The sequence below is a fragment of the Aythya marila genome (assembly GCF_965140915.1).
Source record: "Aythya marila genome assembly, chromosome: 1".
Classification (NCBI taxonomy): Eukaryota; Metazoa; Chordata; class Aves; order Anseriformes; family Anatidae; genus Aythya; species Aythya marila.
In genome coordinates this window covers 126,420,862-126,440,965 of record NC_139042.1, presented here as the reverse complement: position 1 = coordinate 126,440,965, position 20,104 = coordinate 126,420,862, and the positions used below count along the sequence as shown (strand labels likewise).

The 20,104-nt window shown below is 45.3% G+C and overlaps 1 protein-coding gene across 1 annotated transcript; it reads right to left on the bottom strand.

Annotated features, from left to right (window-relative positions):
- Positions 1 to 9,659: 9,659 nt before the first annotated feature.
- Positions 9,660 to 19,757, bottom strand: LOC309889060 (solute carrier family 2, facilitated glucose transporter member 3). The gene is made up of 10 exons (XM_082781736.1): positions 19,667 to 19,757; positions 16,865 to 16,960; positions 15,456 to 15,616; positions 14,964 to 15,204; positions 14,630 to 14,792; positions 13,790 to 13,977; positions 13,285 to 13,389; positions 12,779 to 12,880; positions 12,312 to 12,515; positions 9,660 to 11,870 (listed from the first exon to the last, which is right to left on the bottom strand). Exons 1-10 carry the CDS (start codon positions 19,679 to 19,681, stop codon positions 11,649 to 11,651), a joined length of 1,497 nt encoding a protein of 498 aa, XP_082637862.1. The 5' UTR covers positions 19,682 to 19,757; the 3' UTR covers positions 9,660 to 11,648.
- Positions 19,758 to 20,104: the final 347 nt, after the last annotated feature.

The window sequence follows — 20,104 nt, the reverse complement described above, 5'->3', positions numbered from 1 at the left end:
CCCCCACTGAGGGCACGTGGTATCTGGTGTTTCCACATGGCTGCTGCACTCTAGCAAGAATGAGACACCTTGGGAGGAAGAAAGTAATTTGTGGCCCAAAGGCAACCATTTTTGGGGGAGGTAATGTTAACTTGCAGGGAAGACAACAGAGTGGCAGGCAGGCAGCCAGTGGAAATATCAGCATGAAAAAGGCAGGAGAGCTTTTTCAAAAGCTGCATTGCTCATGCTGGGACGTGCATGAAGGAATATCTTTTGCTCACAGCAGCAAAGGCACGATGTAAAAATCTTCTGGGATCACCAGGGAAAGGAAAGCCCTTGGGTGTCTCCACTCCCCAGAGAGGCTGTGGCCTGCTGGCCTCCCCGCACCGCCACATCCTCACCCAGCGGTGCTCGAGGGGTGGCCTGGTGCTCCAGGAGTACTTGGGGTGCACAGGGGAGGCACTGGGAGCACCCTCATGTCATGGTCATCATGTAATTTTTATTGATCTAATATCCCCATAGAGAAGTGGGGTAGAGCAGGGGGAATGGGCTGAAATATCAGGGAAAATATGGAGAGGTATAAGGGATTGTAATACTGGGTCACCCTCAGTTCTGCTGGTATACAGGAGGATCCAACAACATGACAGAGACAGAAGGAGCTACAGGGGAAATGGGGCATCAGAAAATGCCACGTGATAGAGGGTCTACCACGTCAGAAGGTCTTGTGACCTTGGCCATGTGAAGGTCAAGGTCACAAGAAAGTCCTTGAGTTACAAGAGAAAGCCCAGAGGCAGCTAGGTAATGCAAGCCAACCTCCACAAGGAAGCTTGCCATACCTTCATCTGTACTTTCAGTTCATCCATACCTGTCCTTCCTAAAGTTGGAAGATGTCAGCCAGGTGAAAGTGGACAGTAATTCCCAAAGGAATAAGTTGAGAGATGGATATGTGAGGAGCCTGCGAACAGCAAGAAAAGCCACCACATATTGGGAGGAGGAGAGGAGGCTAGCAAAATTTGTGACCCCTTTGCCATGCAGATCCCCACAGGGTGTGGTGTGGGAGGTAAGTCATCAGTGAAGCTGGTGAAAATTTTGTTTCTCTCTACTGCGTGGCCAGGCACAGGTACAAGGCTGTGCAGTGATTCAGCTTTTGCCCTACTTTTTCATGAAGGTCTGCATTTTGCGATCAATAATGCTGATCTCAGAAGACCTCCCTAGGCCACATCATGAGAGCTGTCTGGCTGTACGGACATTTTGCACCTTGTCACTACACTGCTGGAGAGAATCAAGCACACAGTATCTATGCAACCAAATTATTCACACCCACAAACCACACATCAGATATGTGGTCCTCATGGCCATGCTCCAAAACCCTCTAGGGTGCAGACAGTTCTAGGAACCTGGGAGCAGGGCACATGGCACCTTTGGCTCCCAGAGCTTCTCAGTCAACACACACCTCCTGCAACCCCTTGCACTGGCACCAGGAACAGTATAAACCACTTCCCTTGGTGCCTCTGTTCCACCAACTTACCCTTTCATAGCAGACAGTAGAAGGGGATGATGACGAAAAAGCTGTGCAGTGCTTCCACAGACTCCTTTGTGTCAGGACACTGCACAAGCACATACACCTGATGCCTGCATATCTGCTGCCAATGAGAGTTTCTTTGGGTGTGCCCATTCCAGGATCACTTTTTGGCTTCAGTCTAGGAAGGACACCCTAGGGACTGTGGTCTTTCCCCTACAGTGAGTGATTTTGCTGTCCTGCCTGCTCCCCTGTTTTGGATTGCAGTGGCTATGAGCTATGTATGATGAGCATGAATATTATTCCTGTATCAGAATGAGAAAAAGGTCAAAGAGTAAAGGTGCTCTTGATATTGCTCACTCTGAAAAGCTTTTGACCAGGGCATGAAATAAGGAAGCTGAAAAACATTTCTTTCAACACTTCTGTAGTAACAGTGTTTTGGAGATGGATGAGCCCTTGCAAATTTCAAAGTAATCATGTTTTCTGTCAGGACTGGGCTTTGCTGGCATATGTCTGGGACAGTTCTCTTTCTCAGGACCTTGTCTTGTGTTACCTGATGGTTGAGTGTAGAGCTTTACTTTGTGTGTATGGAAAGGCAGTCTGACAGACTACTCAGATAAGCTTTATTCTAGCTGAGCCAGCTGCATTTTATATGTCCACCTGTTCTTCCTGGCTGTGGCAATCAATAGGCCTGCATTTATCAGTTTTCCCTGAGCTCTTTCTGCAAGTAGCTTACAATAAATCCCAGCTGTTCATGTTCTGTGAAAATTGTGTGGTTTAGTCATGTTTCTTTTTGGCTTCCTGTGAAAGCCCACTCTGCAGAAAAATGGGCATCCTAATTTCTACTCTACAGGATGTGAATAACTTTTTGCAGAGGCTGTTTTCTCACATCCTGTGGGGCACTTGCAATCAAGCCTCCTAGCTGGTTAGGCACAACCTTAAAGATATTGTATTCCTGCCTTCAAGAAAGCACAGCTATTGTGTTCCTATTGGAAATTGTCAAAGGCTGCCCACCTTCTCTCACCACACCCACCTGTCTTATCAGTGGTGACTGTTAAAACGTGATGATTTGTCAAAGCAAGTACAATTTCTGTGGGAACACAATACAACAATATGGCTGATGAAGTCCACAGTAATACAGCTGGAAATGGGATCAGGACAGGTCTATCAGGGAGTCCCATGGTAAAAAGAACTGAAGTGAATAAATGTCGTGCCTTTTTGCAGAAACTCGGTGAGAACGACAGTCTCATAGAAAGGTACGGGCAATATTTGTCCATCCTCTCCTTTCAGCAGTAACTGCCAACCTGAGGGTAGCTCTGTACCCTTTATTTGACGATGTCAAGGTTTAATTTAGATGGGCGTGAGCTCTCGTCACTGCCTTCCCTGGGACTGTCTTGTTCATGAAAATATCGAGGTGCAAGGAGGGGAAGTGGTTTGCTCACGATCAGCAACAGAACCAGCTAGTTTCTGGTGCTCCAGGCTGTGACCAGGAGATGGCACTGTCAGCTTGTCCTGCTGGAAGCTGGCGAGGTTTTCGCACAACCAGAGAGCACGGCGAGGGGGTTCAGTTCGACTCCAGCATGCAGAGCACCACCTCGTAGTCAGACCTGGGTGACCTACCATACCCATAACTACCTCGTTATGTTTTCCTGAACTGCCACTCTGTTTATTCCTTCTTCCAGTGGGGTCCCTCACTGGAGGGTAAAAGCCCAGATGAGAAAACACACACGATTGCAGCATTTTGTTGCACCCCAAATACCACATATCACCCCTCTCCATTTAGTCTCTCAGTTGAATACCAACTGCTCTCAGAATTCAAGCTCTGCTGTACCCACAGATGCCCCTGTCCTGTATCTGACCGAGGGAAGAAGATTATCCTTCAGTATACACATCACTCCAAAGCTGCCTGTAGTTTTTTGTTTTTCCCACCATCCTGGTATTCTTGGCAGACATCTTTTTGTAACCACAGAGTGCTCTTGGATGGGCATGAAAGGACCAGTTTGGAGGGAGCATGGTGACAGAGACTGCTGGGACACAGCATGTACTGAGCTACAGGTTGTTGTAGGAGATAGAATAGAGTTTATTTCCTCTGCCTCACAACTATCTGCTCCCAATCCACCCTTACAGTCATGGTCCAATGAGGGAAACCCCAGGAGTGGGGTTTTGTATTAAGCCAACAGCTAGCTAACACTAACTACCAACCACTCTGGCTTGCTTTCTTAAGATCTCTTCTGCCATGCTGCTTTCAAGGATTCTCCCATATGAGGCCTTTTTGATCATTTTTGCCTTCATGGTCCTGACTGTTCAAGGGCAAACTTTACCACCTTTTGAAATAAAAAGGTGGTAATAATATACGCTGACATGAGGTACTCTGTAGATATTGTCTCCCAGATCATACTTCTCTGGAAGGTGGCAGCAAACCACTACTCTGCATACTGGGAAATGGGAAGATGTAAATTATCCCCGTAAGGGAGAATGGGATAATTATTATACAGTGTATTATACAACAGCCCACGCTGGTGTCCTGGCACAGTGACATTCTACAAAGAGCACCCTGGGTAACCCATCACACTCTTCAGCACTCTGAGACATGGTAGGATAAATAAGAAAGGTTAAACATAACACCTATACTAGTTGATTGTGCATTAAAATGTGCTGTAGCAAAGGAGTTTCAGCTGGAGGCAGAGAAGAAACTAGACAGGTTATAGAAAGCCATAACCAACTGGCCAAATATTGGCAGATTTCCTTCAACCACTGTGAACATCTGGAAATGGAAGTGGCATACCAACCTACTTGTTTTGCCACCATGTATTTCTGATGTTCTGCAGATGTATATCCATTGAATAATGTTTTTCTAATTCATAGGGATGCATTTGTCCATGAAATACTTGAAAGTTGCATGAGACCAGAGGATGCGCCCCCAGTGGAGAATTCATAACCTGGTAGATAAAGTGAGGAAGAAAGGTTGCAAACTAGCTTCAGCTCATGCAGAATGGTCACAGGCTTCCTTAAGAAACATCCAACAAGGTTCTGGCTTGTGCAGTGATGGGCATGGAGGGTCAGCCAGCATGAAGCTTCAGTGTAGAAGGCAGGAGCTAAGATAGAAGGCCATAAAGGTTACCTAAGCATTTTTCCATGTACTGTGGCACAGAACAGGATAGAACAACACTAGAGAGGTGGATCAGTCTTTGAGAGGTAAAAGAGCAAACTGCAGTATGTCAATGTCTGCAGGTTAGTATGGATCTGGACTAGCTGGAGGTGGTTCCCCAAAGCAGCTATTGGACCATTTCCTGACCCCTGAGAAAGAACAAGTCACTTCAAAGAGTAAGTCACCATTGATTCCTCATAGCAAAGAAGCCCAATGCTTTGGTTTCCATCCCAATCTACTGAGAATGAGGAGCTGGCGTTAAAGGTATATACAGGAAATATGGAGAGGAGGGTGTTTATGGCTCCCATTTCTAGTGTGATAAAGGTAATGGGGAACTTCAGGTAGCAGGACAATTTTGAAGGAATTTTTTGAGGAATGATTTGAGAAGGCAAATAGGGAGAAGGAGACAGAGTGGGGTTATAAGTCCTTTTTGGTGTTGAGATTCACTTATATAAATCTAACAATTCACTTATATAAATCTACCACCTGTCCTCAAGTTCTCCATCCAGAAACACATTTTATTCCTCATAATCACCGCAGACCCAGCTGCTAAAAACTCTCTTCCAGTCCCTCCTCATTCCCTGAGTCACTCTTCCCTCTTTGTGAGACTGCTGGTCATATTAAATCCACCTGCAGCACTGACCCCTAAGGGCAGAGTGTTTACACTGAGAATGGTAGCAATGGCTATGATGTCTTGTCTACTTTCTCCAGCAACTAATCAGCACCTCAGTCTCCAGGGTTTTGTAGGAAAAGAGAAAAACAAACCAACAAACAACAACAACAAAACTCTGAGTATTTCATTCTTGTTTTTGCAAGACCACATCTGGTTTTCACTGTCACATCTGTTTATGCCTGAGTTCTCTAAAACCTTTCTCAGGTCTCTGATGGAAGTGTTCTTTGATCCTAGATACAAGATTAAAACAGTGGCTGTGCAGCTATATACTGCTACAGTTTCTGCCTGCTCCCAAATTTGACAGTGGCATAAGGAAGAACACATCTCCTCACTGGGTAATCATATCCTTTTAGAGAACATTTATTCTTGAGACTTCTTAGGGCTGAAGAGTTGTAATATCCTGAAGCATAAAGAAGCAAAAGGTGTGTGCTGTAGGGGACCACTGCCTTCAGCAGTGATACGGTGATTCAGAGAGAGGGAAAGGTAGGTTTAAACAGAGATACTTCTATGTCTAGCTTGTACTTTTAACTCCCCACTCTGAACAAGAACATACTGTTTGTGTGCAACTGAATTGTTCACAACCACAAACCATATATCAGATACTTTTTTCTTTTTGGCTGTGGCAATTAAGCACGTTGCTTCAGACACCCTCCTTCAAGAAAGCAGAGACCAAACTTTGTAGAACCAGAGTTTATTTCCCACTGCTAGGAATTCTGTTGCTCTAACGTTGTTTGTTTCACCTGCAAAGTTTCCCATGAGCATTCACTGCAGAGAGGACACCTGTATTTCCCTTTAAGCTCAAGAATTGATTAACTTGTGCCTATGAGTCACAAGCTACAGTACATGGACAGTCAGTACACGATCTGCAGTGGTCCCGCACTAGATGCCACAGTGACTGGTGCACCAGTGTGACTGCCACACACAGATTCATGTGACCATTTGCTAAACAAGAAATGGTTGTGCAATGCAAGCAGAAAACAGACTTAACAGGTCAGTCATATGTCTATCAGACATGCTGAGGCTGTGTCTCTTGGAGAAGCAGAAGACAATTCATGTAAGCTGTGTATTTTATTGGCATACAGTGTAGAATCAAGGTCTAACACAGCAAATAAATTCTTTTGGAAGTTACACAGCCTGCCTACACTCAATGTTGCACACTTTTAAGTAGCACCAAATAAATTGTGTTGTCAAGATATATTTTAAGAAACAAAACCATTTTCTTCCCTTGTTTAAGCAAACCTAATGTCCCTGAATTACACTATGAAGACAATTGTCTTGTCTGGTGACCTGCATTGTAATGACAGGGCCAGGTTAAACACTGTTAAACAATAAGCATAACAGACAAGAGCCATTCACATCTGGTTTTCCAGTAAGCACCTCAAGCATCACCAAAGGGAGATCTAGTCACTCTCAAAATGAAGAAAACTTTGGAAAAAACGAACAACAACAAACAAACAAAAAAAAAATGGGGGGAAAAAGGAAAAAAAATCAGAGAGATGTGCATTTTCTGTGCAGCTCAATGTTTGATATACCTGTTGTCAGGACCTTCTTGATTACATGTACAGCTGGAAAGAACATTGTAGAGTGGTACCTTCTCTTGGTCCTCCATCATGGCCTCACAACAGTGGCATCAGCACCCAGTCCACACAATGCACAACACCCTCCTTCCTCTCAAATGAAACTGATGATGTAGCAGTCCCCTCAACAAAGTTACAAATATTGCTTCTTTTGGTAGTTCTGATGATCCTATCCACTGTAGAAAGCAAAGCTTAGCAGCTTTGCTTGGAGGTAAGACTGCAGCACTGCTTGGGCTCTCACCCTGGAACCTTCCCAAAGGAGAAAGAGCATCCCCACGGTCTCCCTAGCTAATAAGGTGTCTGGAACATAAAAAAAAAAAAAAAAAAAAACAAAATCAAATGCAAAGATATGTACACAGGGCAGACCCCTGTGAAATTTAGCTCCAATAAATTGTGTTTTCACGTTTCTTCTCATGAAAACTAACTGGTTTTCTTGTCTCGTATACAAATGAGTTCATCAGAAATCACACACAAAAAGTGACAAACGTTTGCAGTGATGCCATGACATGCCTCATCTTGCTCCAGCTTGTAAAACAGCACAGAAACCTTTGGTGCGGTTGATAAAAGTGCAGCTTCACTTGTGACCCTTAGGGATCTTCTCTCGTCCACTCAGCAATGGTTTCTCTCTGAGACGGGTTCTCCAGCAATCTAGATGTTCATATGCATCCTATTGCCTTCTGTCCTCAAGGACCTGTCATGACTTTCCATGCCACTGGGGATTTTTCTGGTGGTAACACCTCTGCCAACTGCTGCTCAGATGGAGAACACATGGGAACAGAGAGAGAACCAAAAGTAGTCCTGGCCTGGTGTTATCTCCATCTCTGCCAATACTGAAAACATGCTGAGAAACTCACAGGTTTTGTGATATAAGCTGTTGGGAAAAAAAAAAAAAAAAAAAGGCAGCAAGGGGAGGGATTTTCCTCCAGGACTAATTTCTCATTGAAGTTTCACTTCTTTCATTATCTCACTATTCCTTCATATTTCCTTCCTTTGCTCCATTTCAGGTTCAGTTATGTTGGGGGATGCAAATATTTAGAGTACCATGCTTCCCACCAGAGCTGATACTTCACCAGCTCAGAGTACCCCCAAGAAATAGCATGGGGATAGTATCACAAGAGCATCCACTTCAGCTAAACCTTAATCACACACACCGCTCCAGGGACCAACAATTTTCAGAGGCCTGCACTATGCTTCGAAGGTCTCTGGAGCATCACCTGCACCTAGCAAGCCAGAACAAAATTTGAGTGCCGTCTCAAAGACTTACCTGTTCAAGTGACCTCTGACACCTGTCACCCCTCTCAGAGCTGAAGGGTGTTGTTGTGACAGCCATGAGACCTGCCTGCACACTGGTTTAATGTGATGAACACTTCAGCTAAGAGCCCACCTTCCAGCATTCAAACCACTTGATGTGCACGCTTTGTGTAGCCTGTCTGATGACAAGGGTCAGAAGACAGGTTGAACTGGTCCACTTCTAGCTCTACCATATCGTGTTGTCTTCCTTTTTCTTTTTTCTCATTTTCCTCCATCCTCTTCATCTGAAGGATTTTATCTCCATGTATTTTGATGATCTGTTCGTAGTTTATAGTTCTGTGGAACAGATACAGACCCCTGAGGCTGTGTGGTGGAGAAAGACTTGCACTACAACCAGAACTTGTTGCCTCATGGGAATAGGTGGGGTGCTCAGTACTCCACATGCAAGAGCTGTGGAGATCAGCGCAGACTTGCCACTGTCAAGAATGCCACAGCCCCTGAGCTAAGGGAGCAGTCTCTGACAAGTGGCATCTCCCCAGGCAGTAAGGTTTATTCTTTGCCACCCTCTGCTCCTTCCACATACCCACTGCAGAACAGTATTTAAGAACAGTATTTAAAACAGTGTTTACACATGTAAAACCTGAGTGGGGCATAGAGGTCCCTTGCCAGGAAGGAGGCATTTCTAACCTCCAAGCACTCTCCTCTCCACATGTTATTGAGAAAAACTGGCAAAGTATCACTGAAGGCCCTGCTTAGGGGATTTGAGCTAACAAGAATCAGAGCAACACATCCATAACTAAGAAAAAGGAATACGGGAATTCATCAAGGTACTAAGCATGAAGCAGCCATCACCACTAGAAGAAAACAGCAAATCCAGGATGCTGGGCTAGCCAGAGACTGCCAAGCAGAAGCTTAGAACATTACAGGATGCAGCCTAGGATAACTAGGATAAAGTAGTAGGAAATAGAACTAAAGGGTACAGATAAAACCCAGAACCAGTGTTAAGGTTGTAACTTTTATTTTAAAAACATTAAACAGTCACAATAAGCTTATAAAAACCATCCAAAATATCCACAACGCCATTACAGAACAAAGAGATACCATGTGAGGAAGACCTACACATTTTGGTCCAAGCCAACACATCTCTAATGCAAAGTGGGGAATGCTCTTATGCACAGCTGTAGGGGGAGTTTCCTAAAACACAGATGTCCATATGGAAATATCTCTGCAAGTGCTGGAGGCCTAAAGGAAGGGCACAATCTGTATAACTGAGCCAAAATATGAAAGTTGGAAGTGAGGGTAGTCATATAATACCTCTGGGAATAAATACCTGACAGAGAAGGCTGATGGAAAGCAAGGGAAAATCAGATGTAACAGAATAACATTGTGCAAAGATGGGAGTATTTTAAGTAACATCACAGGAAGTATTTCACAGCAGCAAGTTTTACTGATCTCTGCAACTGTTTCTCATTAGGGAAGGTGAAAAAATCTCATCACTAGTTACAGAAAACGCCATAGGCACTCCCAGAATATACTTTGATTGGAACTTTAACCTGCTCCAAAACAATGTTGTCAATGTTTGGTTTATACATGCTACCACAATTTTGCGGTCACTTCTGCCTTTTGGAGCCTTTTTAAATTCCTCTTACTCATCTTGAAATCTGGGGGTTTGCTTCTTTTATAGGATGTTCAGTGATGAATTCTGAGTTTGCAGGTAAATTTCAATTTGATTGTGACCATGAAAAAGGCAGGTCTAAGAACTGGAGCTTGAAATTGTAGCTATCCCTTCGCTGGTTTTAGATAGCACTTGTGCGGGCCCAGACTCAGAACACTGCAGTCAGAGAAGTAACAGTCCCAACCCTTGATAACAGAAGATACTGCATGCGTTACTTTTTGCCTTCCTAAAATGAGCTGTGATAGCTTGCAACTAGAGCTTGAGAACTGTGTACATACACTTGATTGCCTAGCAATGAGACAAAGGGAAGACCATTACTTACAATGTACCGTTTTTGTCTGCCATATCCCATCTAACAGGCAATATTACACAGTTGCACACGTCTACACAACACACTGGACAACGGTGGGCATTGCAACATCATGCAGATCTTCCAGAGGACACAAGGGGCAAAAACATTTGACCTACAACCAATCAGTAGACTGAGTACTATAGATCTTTCAGACTAAGCTAACATATTCCAGTAGCTCTGCTCTCTACTCCTGCATCTCTATGATGCAGAACCTTACACATGCTGTAACTGACTGGTTGTTCTACAAGAGTTACATTATGCACCTTCAGTATTTATAATTGTCACATAAGTTGTATGAGGTTAAAAACTATATTCCAAAGATGTTTCACAATCTGCAATTTTCAGACTTTCTGGCCTACTGGAATATAGCAGAGAAGTCAAAAAGGCAAGAAAAGACAAAAAAAACTCACCTTCTGGTTTGCAGTTACCACCCTCAGTCATCCCTAATGCTTAACTGATGTATAAACTAACAACAGCCCCTTGCTGCAATACCACACTTTCCAAGTAGCACTCCAAAAAAAAAAAAATTATATCACCACTCAAAACATCCCAAATGACATAGGGATTTTGGTTGATAAACAAGTTTGCCTCTTCTCACCAGTACTGATCAATTTGAATCTTTCCAGAGGGCAGAAATAACTTTGAAAGGTGATGTGCAAAATTGGCTCTGATCTACCATCCAACACACCTGCCTTACTGTTTGGTACTGTATTTCTTCTCCTTTACAATTTTATTGCACCTCAAGTCTACAGCATCTTCCATTAGAATAGCTATTTGTCTTAAACATCTTCAATTTCATTCTGTACATTTTTGTACACCATTAAAAAAATAAATATTTACAAAGTGACATACAAATAAATAAACTTAAGTAAAAGTATGTTCCCAGTCTATACAAAAAATAAAAGAACAGGAAAAAATATGCATGTAACTTGGTCCCCTTTTTCCTGAGGCTGAAAAAGTGCACACTGGATAGGAAAAAGCTAGGAAATGGCTTTTTGGTAGGCTTCTTAAATTCCAGTGCACACTGCACACACATACAGAGTAGACTCCAAGGGCAGGGGACTTGTTTAGCATGTAACTTTAACTCCCTACAAAAATAGTATTTAAGTTACATTATGGTCACTGCGTGCACAAGTACGTTAATCCCAAATAGCAGTTACAGGTGAGAAAAGCAAAAATACTGCCAGCTGTTGTCCATTCACCTGATGTTTGTGGCAGATAAGATGAGATTATTTTTGCTAGAGTGCCAGGCACCTTCTGGTATTTTTAGAATGAGATTTCATATCAGATTTGCTTAACGCTGGTAAGCCTGGCAGAATAGTGCAGGGGGCAGGGGGGGGAGGAAATACGTGGGTGCAAAGACAATAGCAGCAGTTGGGGGAAAAAAATTGTCCCAGTTCTCACTGTTTCTTTGCTCATTCCTTTAATGACTCTTCGAGGATCCAAGAGTCAAAGAAGGGGTGCATCATGAATCTTAGGCATCTTCTTTGTCAGGTTCAATGCTGTTCATCTCCACCATGGGGTTTTTCTCCATAGGTGGTGAGGTTGTGGGGCTGGTTTCTGCTTGTCCTTCAAAGCCCCTGGAGATGTCTTCAAATGTCCTGCCCCTGGTCTCTGGCACTTTGAAGTATGTGAAGATGAAAAAGATGACCAGGAAAACAAGGAAGATAAGGAATACATAGGGGCCACATAGTTTCTGCAATGAGAACAAAAGCAGGTTTTAAATTTGCAAAAAATCATAAGCCTAAATGCAAAGTCATTTTCTGTTAACATATCAGAACTCCAACACCCTTTATTGAATTGTCCTCAAACAAGATTTTTTTTTTTTTTAAAGATCAGGTTGATGTAGGCTTCTGAGATGCTTTAAGCACTCTTGAAGTGACCAAAATTAAAGCTTTTAAAAGGAAAGCTTTTAAATTAAGATGGCTCTAGGCTACAAGCAGTAGCCAAGCAGGACATATGATCAGCCACACTCTAAATCAACCAGAACACCATAAAAGATTGTCCCAGTCCTCTGGTCAAAGCAGAGCCAACTTCAAAGAGATCGGGATGCTAAGGGTTGAGATTCCACAACCATTCTTAACACCTATTCCAATGCAGCAGCACTCCTGCAGTTCTTTGCAATCCAGGTCCTTACCTCTGCATAGGGGAAGAGCATTCCCACCAGGAAATTAGAGGTCCAGTTTGAACAACCAGCCACTGCCATGGCTGCAGGACGTGGGCCCTGACTGAAGAGTTCTGCCACAATAAACCAAGGGATAGGACCAGGGCCAACCTCAAAAAGGGCTACAAAGCCGAAAGTAGCAACAATGCTGATGTATCTGATCCATTTCACAGCATCCTGCAAGGGAACAAAACTATCAAATTCAATTTGAGAAGCAAACATGGCACAGCATAATGCAATGTCCATTAACATGGTCTACTTTCATAGTTATATTATGAACACTGTAGCACAGTTCTTCCTGCAAGAATGCTGTACCCCACCACGTGCTCCACCCTAACCCCAGCTGTACCTGCCTTGCCCTGCAATTCTGCCCTCTACTCAGCTACAGACCTAAAGGTCCCCCACTGCAGGGAGTCTGGACAAAAACACCGATTACTCACCTTCAGAGCTAAAGCAATAGTCATGACAGCAGCACACACAGCCATGCCACCCAAACCAACTAAATGGAGTGTCCTGCGTCCTGCACGCTCCACCAGGAACAGCTGGAAATGTAGCAGAAAGAAAAATCAGTGACTGTCAGCAAGAACAGAAGAGGCTCCCTCCAGTGTGAACTGCACTGCTTTAATCTATCCATAAGTCCTCAGTGTCAGCAGTGATCTCAGTGCAGTTTATCAGGCTGCTCTCTTCAATACATTTATCCAGTTCTTGCTACTGCCTTTTTCATCATCATTCTCCCTCTTCCCCTCAAGCACTCCTCACCCTTCACTACCTCTCATAAAACAGATCTTTTTCTCCTTCCCCCTCCCATTTGATGGGCTCTTTGCTTTTATATGCCAATAATTAGCCCACTGCTTTGCCACAGCATAGCTAGTTATCTTTAATCACATCCCCCCCAAAGATCCCATGCGGACAAGTTATTTCTCTCAGAAGGACCTGTTCTACTTACCGATACAACAGTGAAGACTGTGTTTACCACACCAGCTCCAATGGTAGCATACACAGGCTCTGTGATACCAGCTCGTTCAAAAATCCCTGTAGAATAATAGAATACCTACAAAGAGAAGCAGAAGCCAAAGTCAGATGACATAACAATTCTAGCGCTTATGAGTGTGTTCCTCATTCTCTGAATAATGAGAGGGTCTCAACAGGCACTCAGCAGTATAAAAGCACTCAACAGCACGAAACAGCATGCTTCCAGTCAAGTTTCATTCACTTGATGCATGGCTGCAATGCCTTGCCATGGTGCCTGGGAAAAGTGGAAGCCACTATAATCTGTTTAATTTTGGCAATTTCTTGCAGTATCACAAAAAGTAGTATTGTGATTCTGTGATTTTCCAGTCAAAACTGAAAAGAGGTCTTTGCAAGCCTAGTTCTGTCACAATTAGTTGTGCACAACTATTCTGAACCACAAGGATAGCCAGAGGCCCAAAAATGAGAGAAAGATAACTCACAGCATTGATGCCTGAGAGCTGCTGGGAGAGCTGTAGAATGATGGCAATGATAATGGCTTGACGATAGTTTGGAGAACGAAAGAGCTCTAGCACAGTTGCTTTCTTCTCCTGAGACATTTTAGCACTCTCTTCTTTCATCTCCAGGATGTCTTGAGACACATCTTGTGTGCCACGGAGCTTCTGGAGAACTGTAGGGACAAATCCAGAAGTGCAAGGTAGAATAATCCCACAGACAGGAGATTCCCCCAACCCCTACACTGCTGTTTCAGGGAGGGCACGCTTGGAAGACAGAATCACCAACCAAGTCAGTGTTTGGTCCTGCTTTGTGGGAAAGAGCCTCTACATGTAGCTGTTGCTCATCTTTTTAAACCAGAATTCAGGGTGCTGCAATCACCATGGAAACCAAACCCAGGCACTGTTCATGTAATTTGTGCTCCTAACTTGCATTTGATTCCTAATTCTGTTCATACACTTTCCAGAGCTGGTTTCATCCCTCTGTGGTAGGAGAAGGAAACCCTCCAAGCTCATTGTTAAACATCAGTTTATTTCCTGCCACTCAGGAGGAGCCAACAGAGCTGCATCAGCAGGTCCTGCTTCATCCCATCAGGCCAGTTGCCACTCCCAATTTCTTAATCCTATCAAGGAGTCTGTTGGGATGCCAGGTTTCTCAAAATTCCTGGCATCAGTGCAATCTAAAGGATGGGAAGGCAGGTCTGGTGCCCTCTGGGAATCACACCCTCGTCTACCACAGGCTCTAAAGGTAATCCCAGCCTCCCACTCAAGCCCAGGGCAGGCTAGGAGCCACAACACAGCCCTGCCCCTTCAGAAATGAGTTCTTACCTGCTTGTGCTTTCTCTTCCTCCATCTTGTTGATCAACAGGAAGCGGGGGCTCTCAGGGCAGAACAGAAGAGCCACACACTGTAGGACTGCTGGGATGACAGTGAACCCCAAAAGCAGTGGCCAAAGTGCTTCAGTCCCCATGATCCCCTTCAGGCCAAAGATCTACCCATGAAATGGAGAGAAAAGATGATTTAAGTCTGCTAATTCCTTACCTCTATGCCACAAAGTATAACAGGACAAAATATTGTACTCGATGGCAAATGGCACTTCACAAGCTCTCAGTCCCTCACCTGACCTTTCCCCTAAGTACAAGATCAAGTTTGTCAAGCCTACCTGGGCCACCAGGATGCCTACAACAATGCCCAGCTGGTTGAGGGTTCCAAAGGCTCCACGGAGGCTGGTGGGTGAGACCTCACTGATATACATGGGTACAAAGCCAGTGCAGAGACCGCAGAAGAGGCCGATAATGAAGCGCCCAATGATCAGCATCTCCACGGACTTTGCAGTCTTGGCTAAGGCCATGAGAGCACCACCAGCAAAAGCCAAGACGTTCACCAGCAGCATGGAGTTCCTCCTGCCAGGGTAAAGGTAACAAGATTGAGCTTTAACTAGAAATAGTGTGGGAAAGCCATGGGGAAGAGCATAAAGCTACCCATAACCCTCATCTTGGGAGCAGGAAAAGAACAGCAATTCCCATTCAGCTCCTGCCTTGACCTGCAACCACTTCTTTTTCACAGCCCATGCATTCTTCCTCCCCCTTTCTCCCCAGAACTCCAGTGCTAAATGGGAAGTCACTAATTGCTTGGATTCCTCCTCCCAACTTACCTGCCAAATCGATTGACGAAAAGGCTGACTGAGAAGGAGCCGATCATACCTCCCACTGAGAAGATAGCCACAGAAAGGGACCATAATGAAGTAAGAAGCTCTGGAGAGGCAGGCTCTCCATTCCGTTGGTACAAAGTTCTGTTGTAGAAGGCCTGGATGATCTGCAAGAAAAGCCAGGTGGGTAAAGTGGGTTACAATCCTGTGAGAGGCATTTTGTACTGGGTGGGGGGAGAATATTTCTGTAGTCTTCTGTTTTCATGGAGTCAAGCAGCAAGAACAGGACAAAAGATTAAAAGGCTGCAGCAAGTCAAGAAGGCACACAAAGCAAAGATCAAGACAGAAAAATCAGAAATTAAAAATTCAAGAAGTTCAGAGACCAGAAGCAGAATGATGCAGGAGGGATTGTTTCACTGACTGGAAAGCATCGATGATGTTTCTAGATGTGAGTCACTGATGTTTAAGGTTGAGATGAGAGCAAGAGGGAAAAACACAACCAGAGAATGGAGGGGAACATTTATGGCAACAGCAAAAACCCAGCAGCAGTGCCATTTCCAATTTGAGGCATGCTCTTTGGTAATAAGAGGAAGGAGATGCAGCCTCAGAACACCTGCTCCCAGCAGAGGGCAGCAGGACATTAGCTAGGGAGGGACATCCACCCCCCCCACCAGCATGTGATGTGACATCTATTCCTGGAGATGGGGTGGATGTGGTATTAGTGACTCAGTTCCTGAGGAACCATCTTAGTGCAAGAAAACCACGTTTCTCATTTACTTCATCTTTTCTTCTTTTTTATGGTGCAAACATTATTTTGTCAAAAATACCCCAGTCACAACTCTTTTATAAGCACTAAATCTGCATTTCAACTGAGGAAGTCTGAGAGATGGCCCCTGAGAGAAACCAGAGCAACTGTAACCTCTACCAACCTTCTCAGCTCATTTCTGTACACTGCTCACTACTTGCCTTCTGCCCCAGCTGGTTCATTCTGACTCAGAACATCCTGCCTCATCCCCTGACCCGTACAACAGTCTAGAGAGTTAATCAATTTGTGACAGATTGGAGAGCAGGGTAGCACATGGCAGCATTTAAAACAGAAGAATCAAATTATGTTTCTTCTCCTCTCATGCCCTAAAAGGGAAGGAGGTGGGTTAAAACTGCTAGCCCTGAAGTGGCTGATGTTCCAGAAAATGGCAGATGGACCCTTCTTTATCTAGACATTCTGCACTCCTAATTAAATTCTCTGCTTTCTCCTTTCTAGTAACTTCTTTGTCCTCTGAATCTCTTCCTTCACTTCAAAAACCAGAACCAAACTATTAGCTGCTTGATAGACAGCTCCCCCCCTTTTCTATGCCTTTTTTCTTCATCAGCCTCATATCCGTATTTTTCCCCATTTCACCCATCCTCCTTCTTACCTTCTCAGGAGCATTGATGACACCAGTGTTGTACCCAAATTGGAGAGATCCAATAGCAGCAATAGTAACAGCATAGATAAGGGGTGCAGTAATTTTCTGAAAGAAAAGATAATTGCTTGGTTAATTTGTTTATTCATGCTTTCTACACAACTTGAGCACAAACAGAAGATGCAGCTGTACCTGGAGCTATGGAACATGGTTCTATCTAGAGAGGGTATGTACCAGTAACAGAGACCCTGGAAACAGAGGTGCAACTGGACAGCAAAGAGTTTGGTGACTGTGAGAAGGACCTGACCAATGTTTATAAATCCTGACATTCAACTATTCTCAGCTCATTAATAATGAAAACACTGGCTCCATTAGTGGCTGTTATTTTGGGCTGATTTGCTTTATAGAAAAGATTTTGCTGATCATGAAACAAGGGTCAGACTCCTCCTCATGCCAACCGAGAAAGCCACTGCCCCCTTCTCCCCACCCCCCCCATACATTCTTAGATCTGCACCAGGTCTACACTGGCAGTCACTCAACACTTGCCCTCTTCAGCAGCAGGTCTGCTTTTCCCAGGCTAGAACTTCCCAGCCCTGCCCCAGGGCACATAAGCACAGGAGCCTAGGGTGCCAACCTTCTCCCTTTATTTGTCTTGACACTGAGTCAATACTTGATTTTTTTTAATAAAGCACAGCCCCTGGAATTTGAGGGTATGTAAATTTTATTTATTAAAATTAAAAAACTGCTGAGCCTTACAGCCATCAAGGAAACAGCTCCAACCTGCACAAGTCCCAAAGACTGAGAAATTAAACTGTCAGTAAAAAACATCTGACACTTTTTTTTTTTAAATCCAACATTTAAGCCAGCTCTGTTAGGGAGACAGGGGGGAACAGGTGACTCAAGAATTGGAACTTACACTGCCAGTGCCTAATTTGGCACTATTTGAAAGCACATGCTTGTCTCAAGAGGGACTGTAAGCTTTTCTAGAAGTTTTAACAGTCCCCTTCCCTTTCCAAATCTTTCCAGTTATTCTCCTAAGGCTGGCAGGGCAGATGCAAAGCCATGGGGCCCACTGTCACAGTTTCTCCAATTTCTCATTTTCCAGCTCGCTCCAGAAGTGGCAGTTCCCAAGGCTGCCAGGGCTCACACCACCCCCTGCCAATCTTTTAAGCCATGCATGTAGGTGCTTCTGGCCTGCACACTCCTGCAAAGCTACCAGCTAGGCCTCAGTAAGCAGAAATTGAGGAAACTGTTCTCATGCATGACTTCCCCTGCCTGTATCATTTAAGTATCTCAGTTTGAGGTCACTTCCTACTAAGGTTAATGCTGCAGGCAGAGGACACAAGACCCCATGTTCTTGCATGGGGCAGATGATTCCCATGGTACAATTCACACCTGAACATACCCCAGAGGATCCAAGCCTTTTCTCTGCCACCCTGTGACTGTTCCCCTCATTTTAGAGGACAAGTTGTGGCGCAAAACCACAAGGACACAGCTTTTCCAAAGCACATGGGTGCCACTAAAAGGCCATTAAGACATCTAAGCACTTTTGGGACTCCAGGCTAGGCGCCCCATAGCTGATATACCAAAGGGGATGACAAAGCCCAGCTGTCCACTACTTCCAGCACAGTGACTCAACAGAAGGGAATCTTTCCCCTCAAAGCTCTGCTTTGTCATAGCTAGCAGTGGTTACAGTCGACTTTTTTCTTCTGGGGGTAGCAGGGTCTACAGGGTACCTGCTCTGGAGGCATATCTTGCCCTCATGGCACATATACAAGGCAGTGATGAGGTTGGTTCTACTACCGCCTTTCGTAATGCGTTTTCCGGAACATCGCCGCTTATTCATCTCCATCTCCTGCCCGGCATCACACCACCCAAGACATCACATGGCCAGACCCAGCCCCCCCAGCCAGCCAGACCACGAGCCAATGTATGGACCATTTGTTACTGCTCGCGGTGCCTCGCTTCCCAAAACGCAAACAGCAATCAGAAACAACGCAGCTACATCCACCCCAACCAAGGCGGAGGTCTGGGCACCAGCAGAGCACTCACCCACCACCCTTCCCCTCGCGCCACATGGGAGGTACCTCCCACGCCCTTCACCGCATCCTGGAGCGGCGCAACTTGTTGAACCCCCCCGGGATGTCCTGACGAGACCCGGGCGACCTTGCGGTGCTGCTGCCTCCTTCCCCTCCTCACCCCAACGCCGCTCTCGCCAACATGGCGCTGGGGACGGCGTCTCCGTGACGGGAGCATCCCCCCCACACCCCTCCGGGCACGGGCACCGACCCCCGGCCCCCGGGCACGGCGCCCACCCGCTGCAGGGCTCCGGAGGGGCAGGGGGGGCCGGCCCGATCTCCAGAGCCGAGTAACGGTTTTAACGCCGGCCGCGGCGCCGCCTCATCCCATCCCCATCCCATCCCTATCCCCATCCCTATTCTCATCTCCTCCATCCGGGCGGCAGCCGCGCACACGTGAATTGGACCGATACCAACTAACCACGCACACGTTAATCGGATCGATAGCAATCAACCGCGGGGACACGCGAATCAATCCTCATTCCCCTTCCAAATAGTAAAAAAAAAAAAAAAAAATAAAATAAATAAATAAATAAATTAAAAATAAAATACAAATAAAAATAAAAATCAATCAGCTTTCACAAACACGCTACCCCCCAAATAATAATAATATTAAAAACCCATCCTTCCCCAACAAACACAGAAATAACCCCAGCCTTTAACATAACCCTTAATAACATTATTATAACAACCTTTCCCCGTCAGACGGGGCTGCTTCCCCCCTCACGGCACCCACCTTCTTGTCGGCCATCTCGGCCGCCCAACGGCTCCCCGCGCCTAACGGACCCCGCTCCGCTCCTCGCGCACCCGCTGCCGGCCCTGCCCACTGCGGCGCCTGCGTGCGCGCCCGGCCAGCGGGGCCGCATTTATGGGCGTGCGCGGGGCGGGGCGGGGCCGGGCGGCACCTCAGGGGGGTGTCGCACCACAGGGGGGGGGCCCAAACGTGACTTTCTGGTTATTTTGCTTACACATACGCATGGGACAAGTAAATGTGTACAAGTAAATATGTATATACACATATGTTTACATCACACCTATAAGCCATGGGGGCAAAGCTGGGGGTGTGGCCGCCTTTGGTCTCAAAACCCGTGTTTTTCTGAGCCAAATCGGCGTCCTCAAGCAGCACGAGGACTCTGCCGAACTCGGATTCCTCCAAAATTTTGGAAACGGTTGG

Excerpts from the sequence above, each read along its gene's own strand:
- LOC309889060 (XM_082781736.1), bottom strand. Across the intron at positions 15,205-15,455 it reads TTCGTCAATCGATTTGGCAG|GAGGAACTCCATGCTGCTGG; the intron begins GTAAGTTGGGAG and ends TTACCCTGGCAG. Across the intron at positions 14,793-14,963 it reads TAGGCATCCTGGTGGCCCAG|ATCTTTGGCCTGAAGGGGAT; the intron begins GTAGGCTTGACA and ends TTTCATGGGTAG.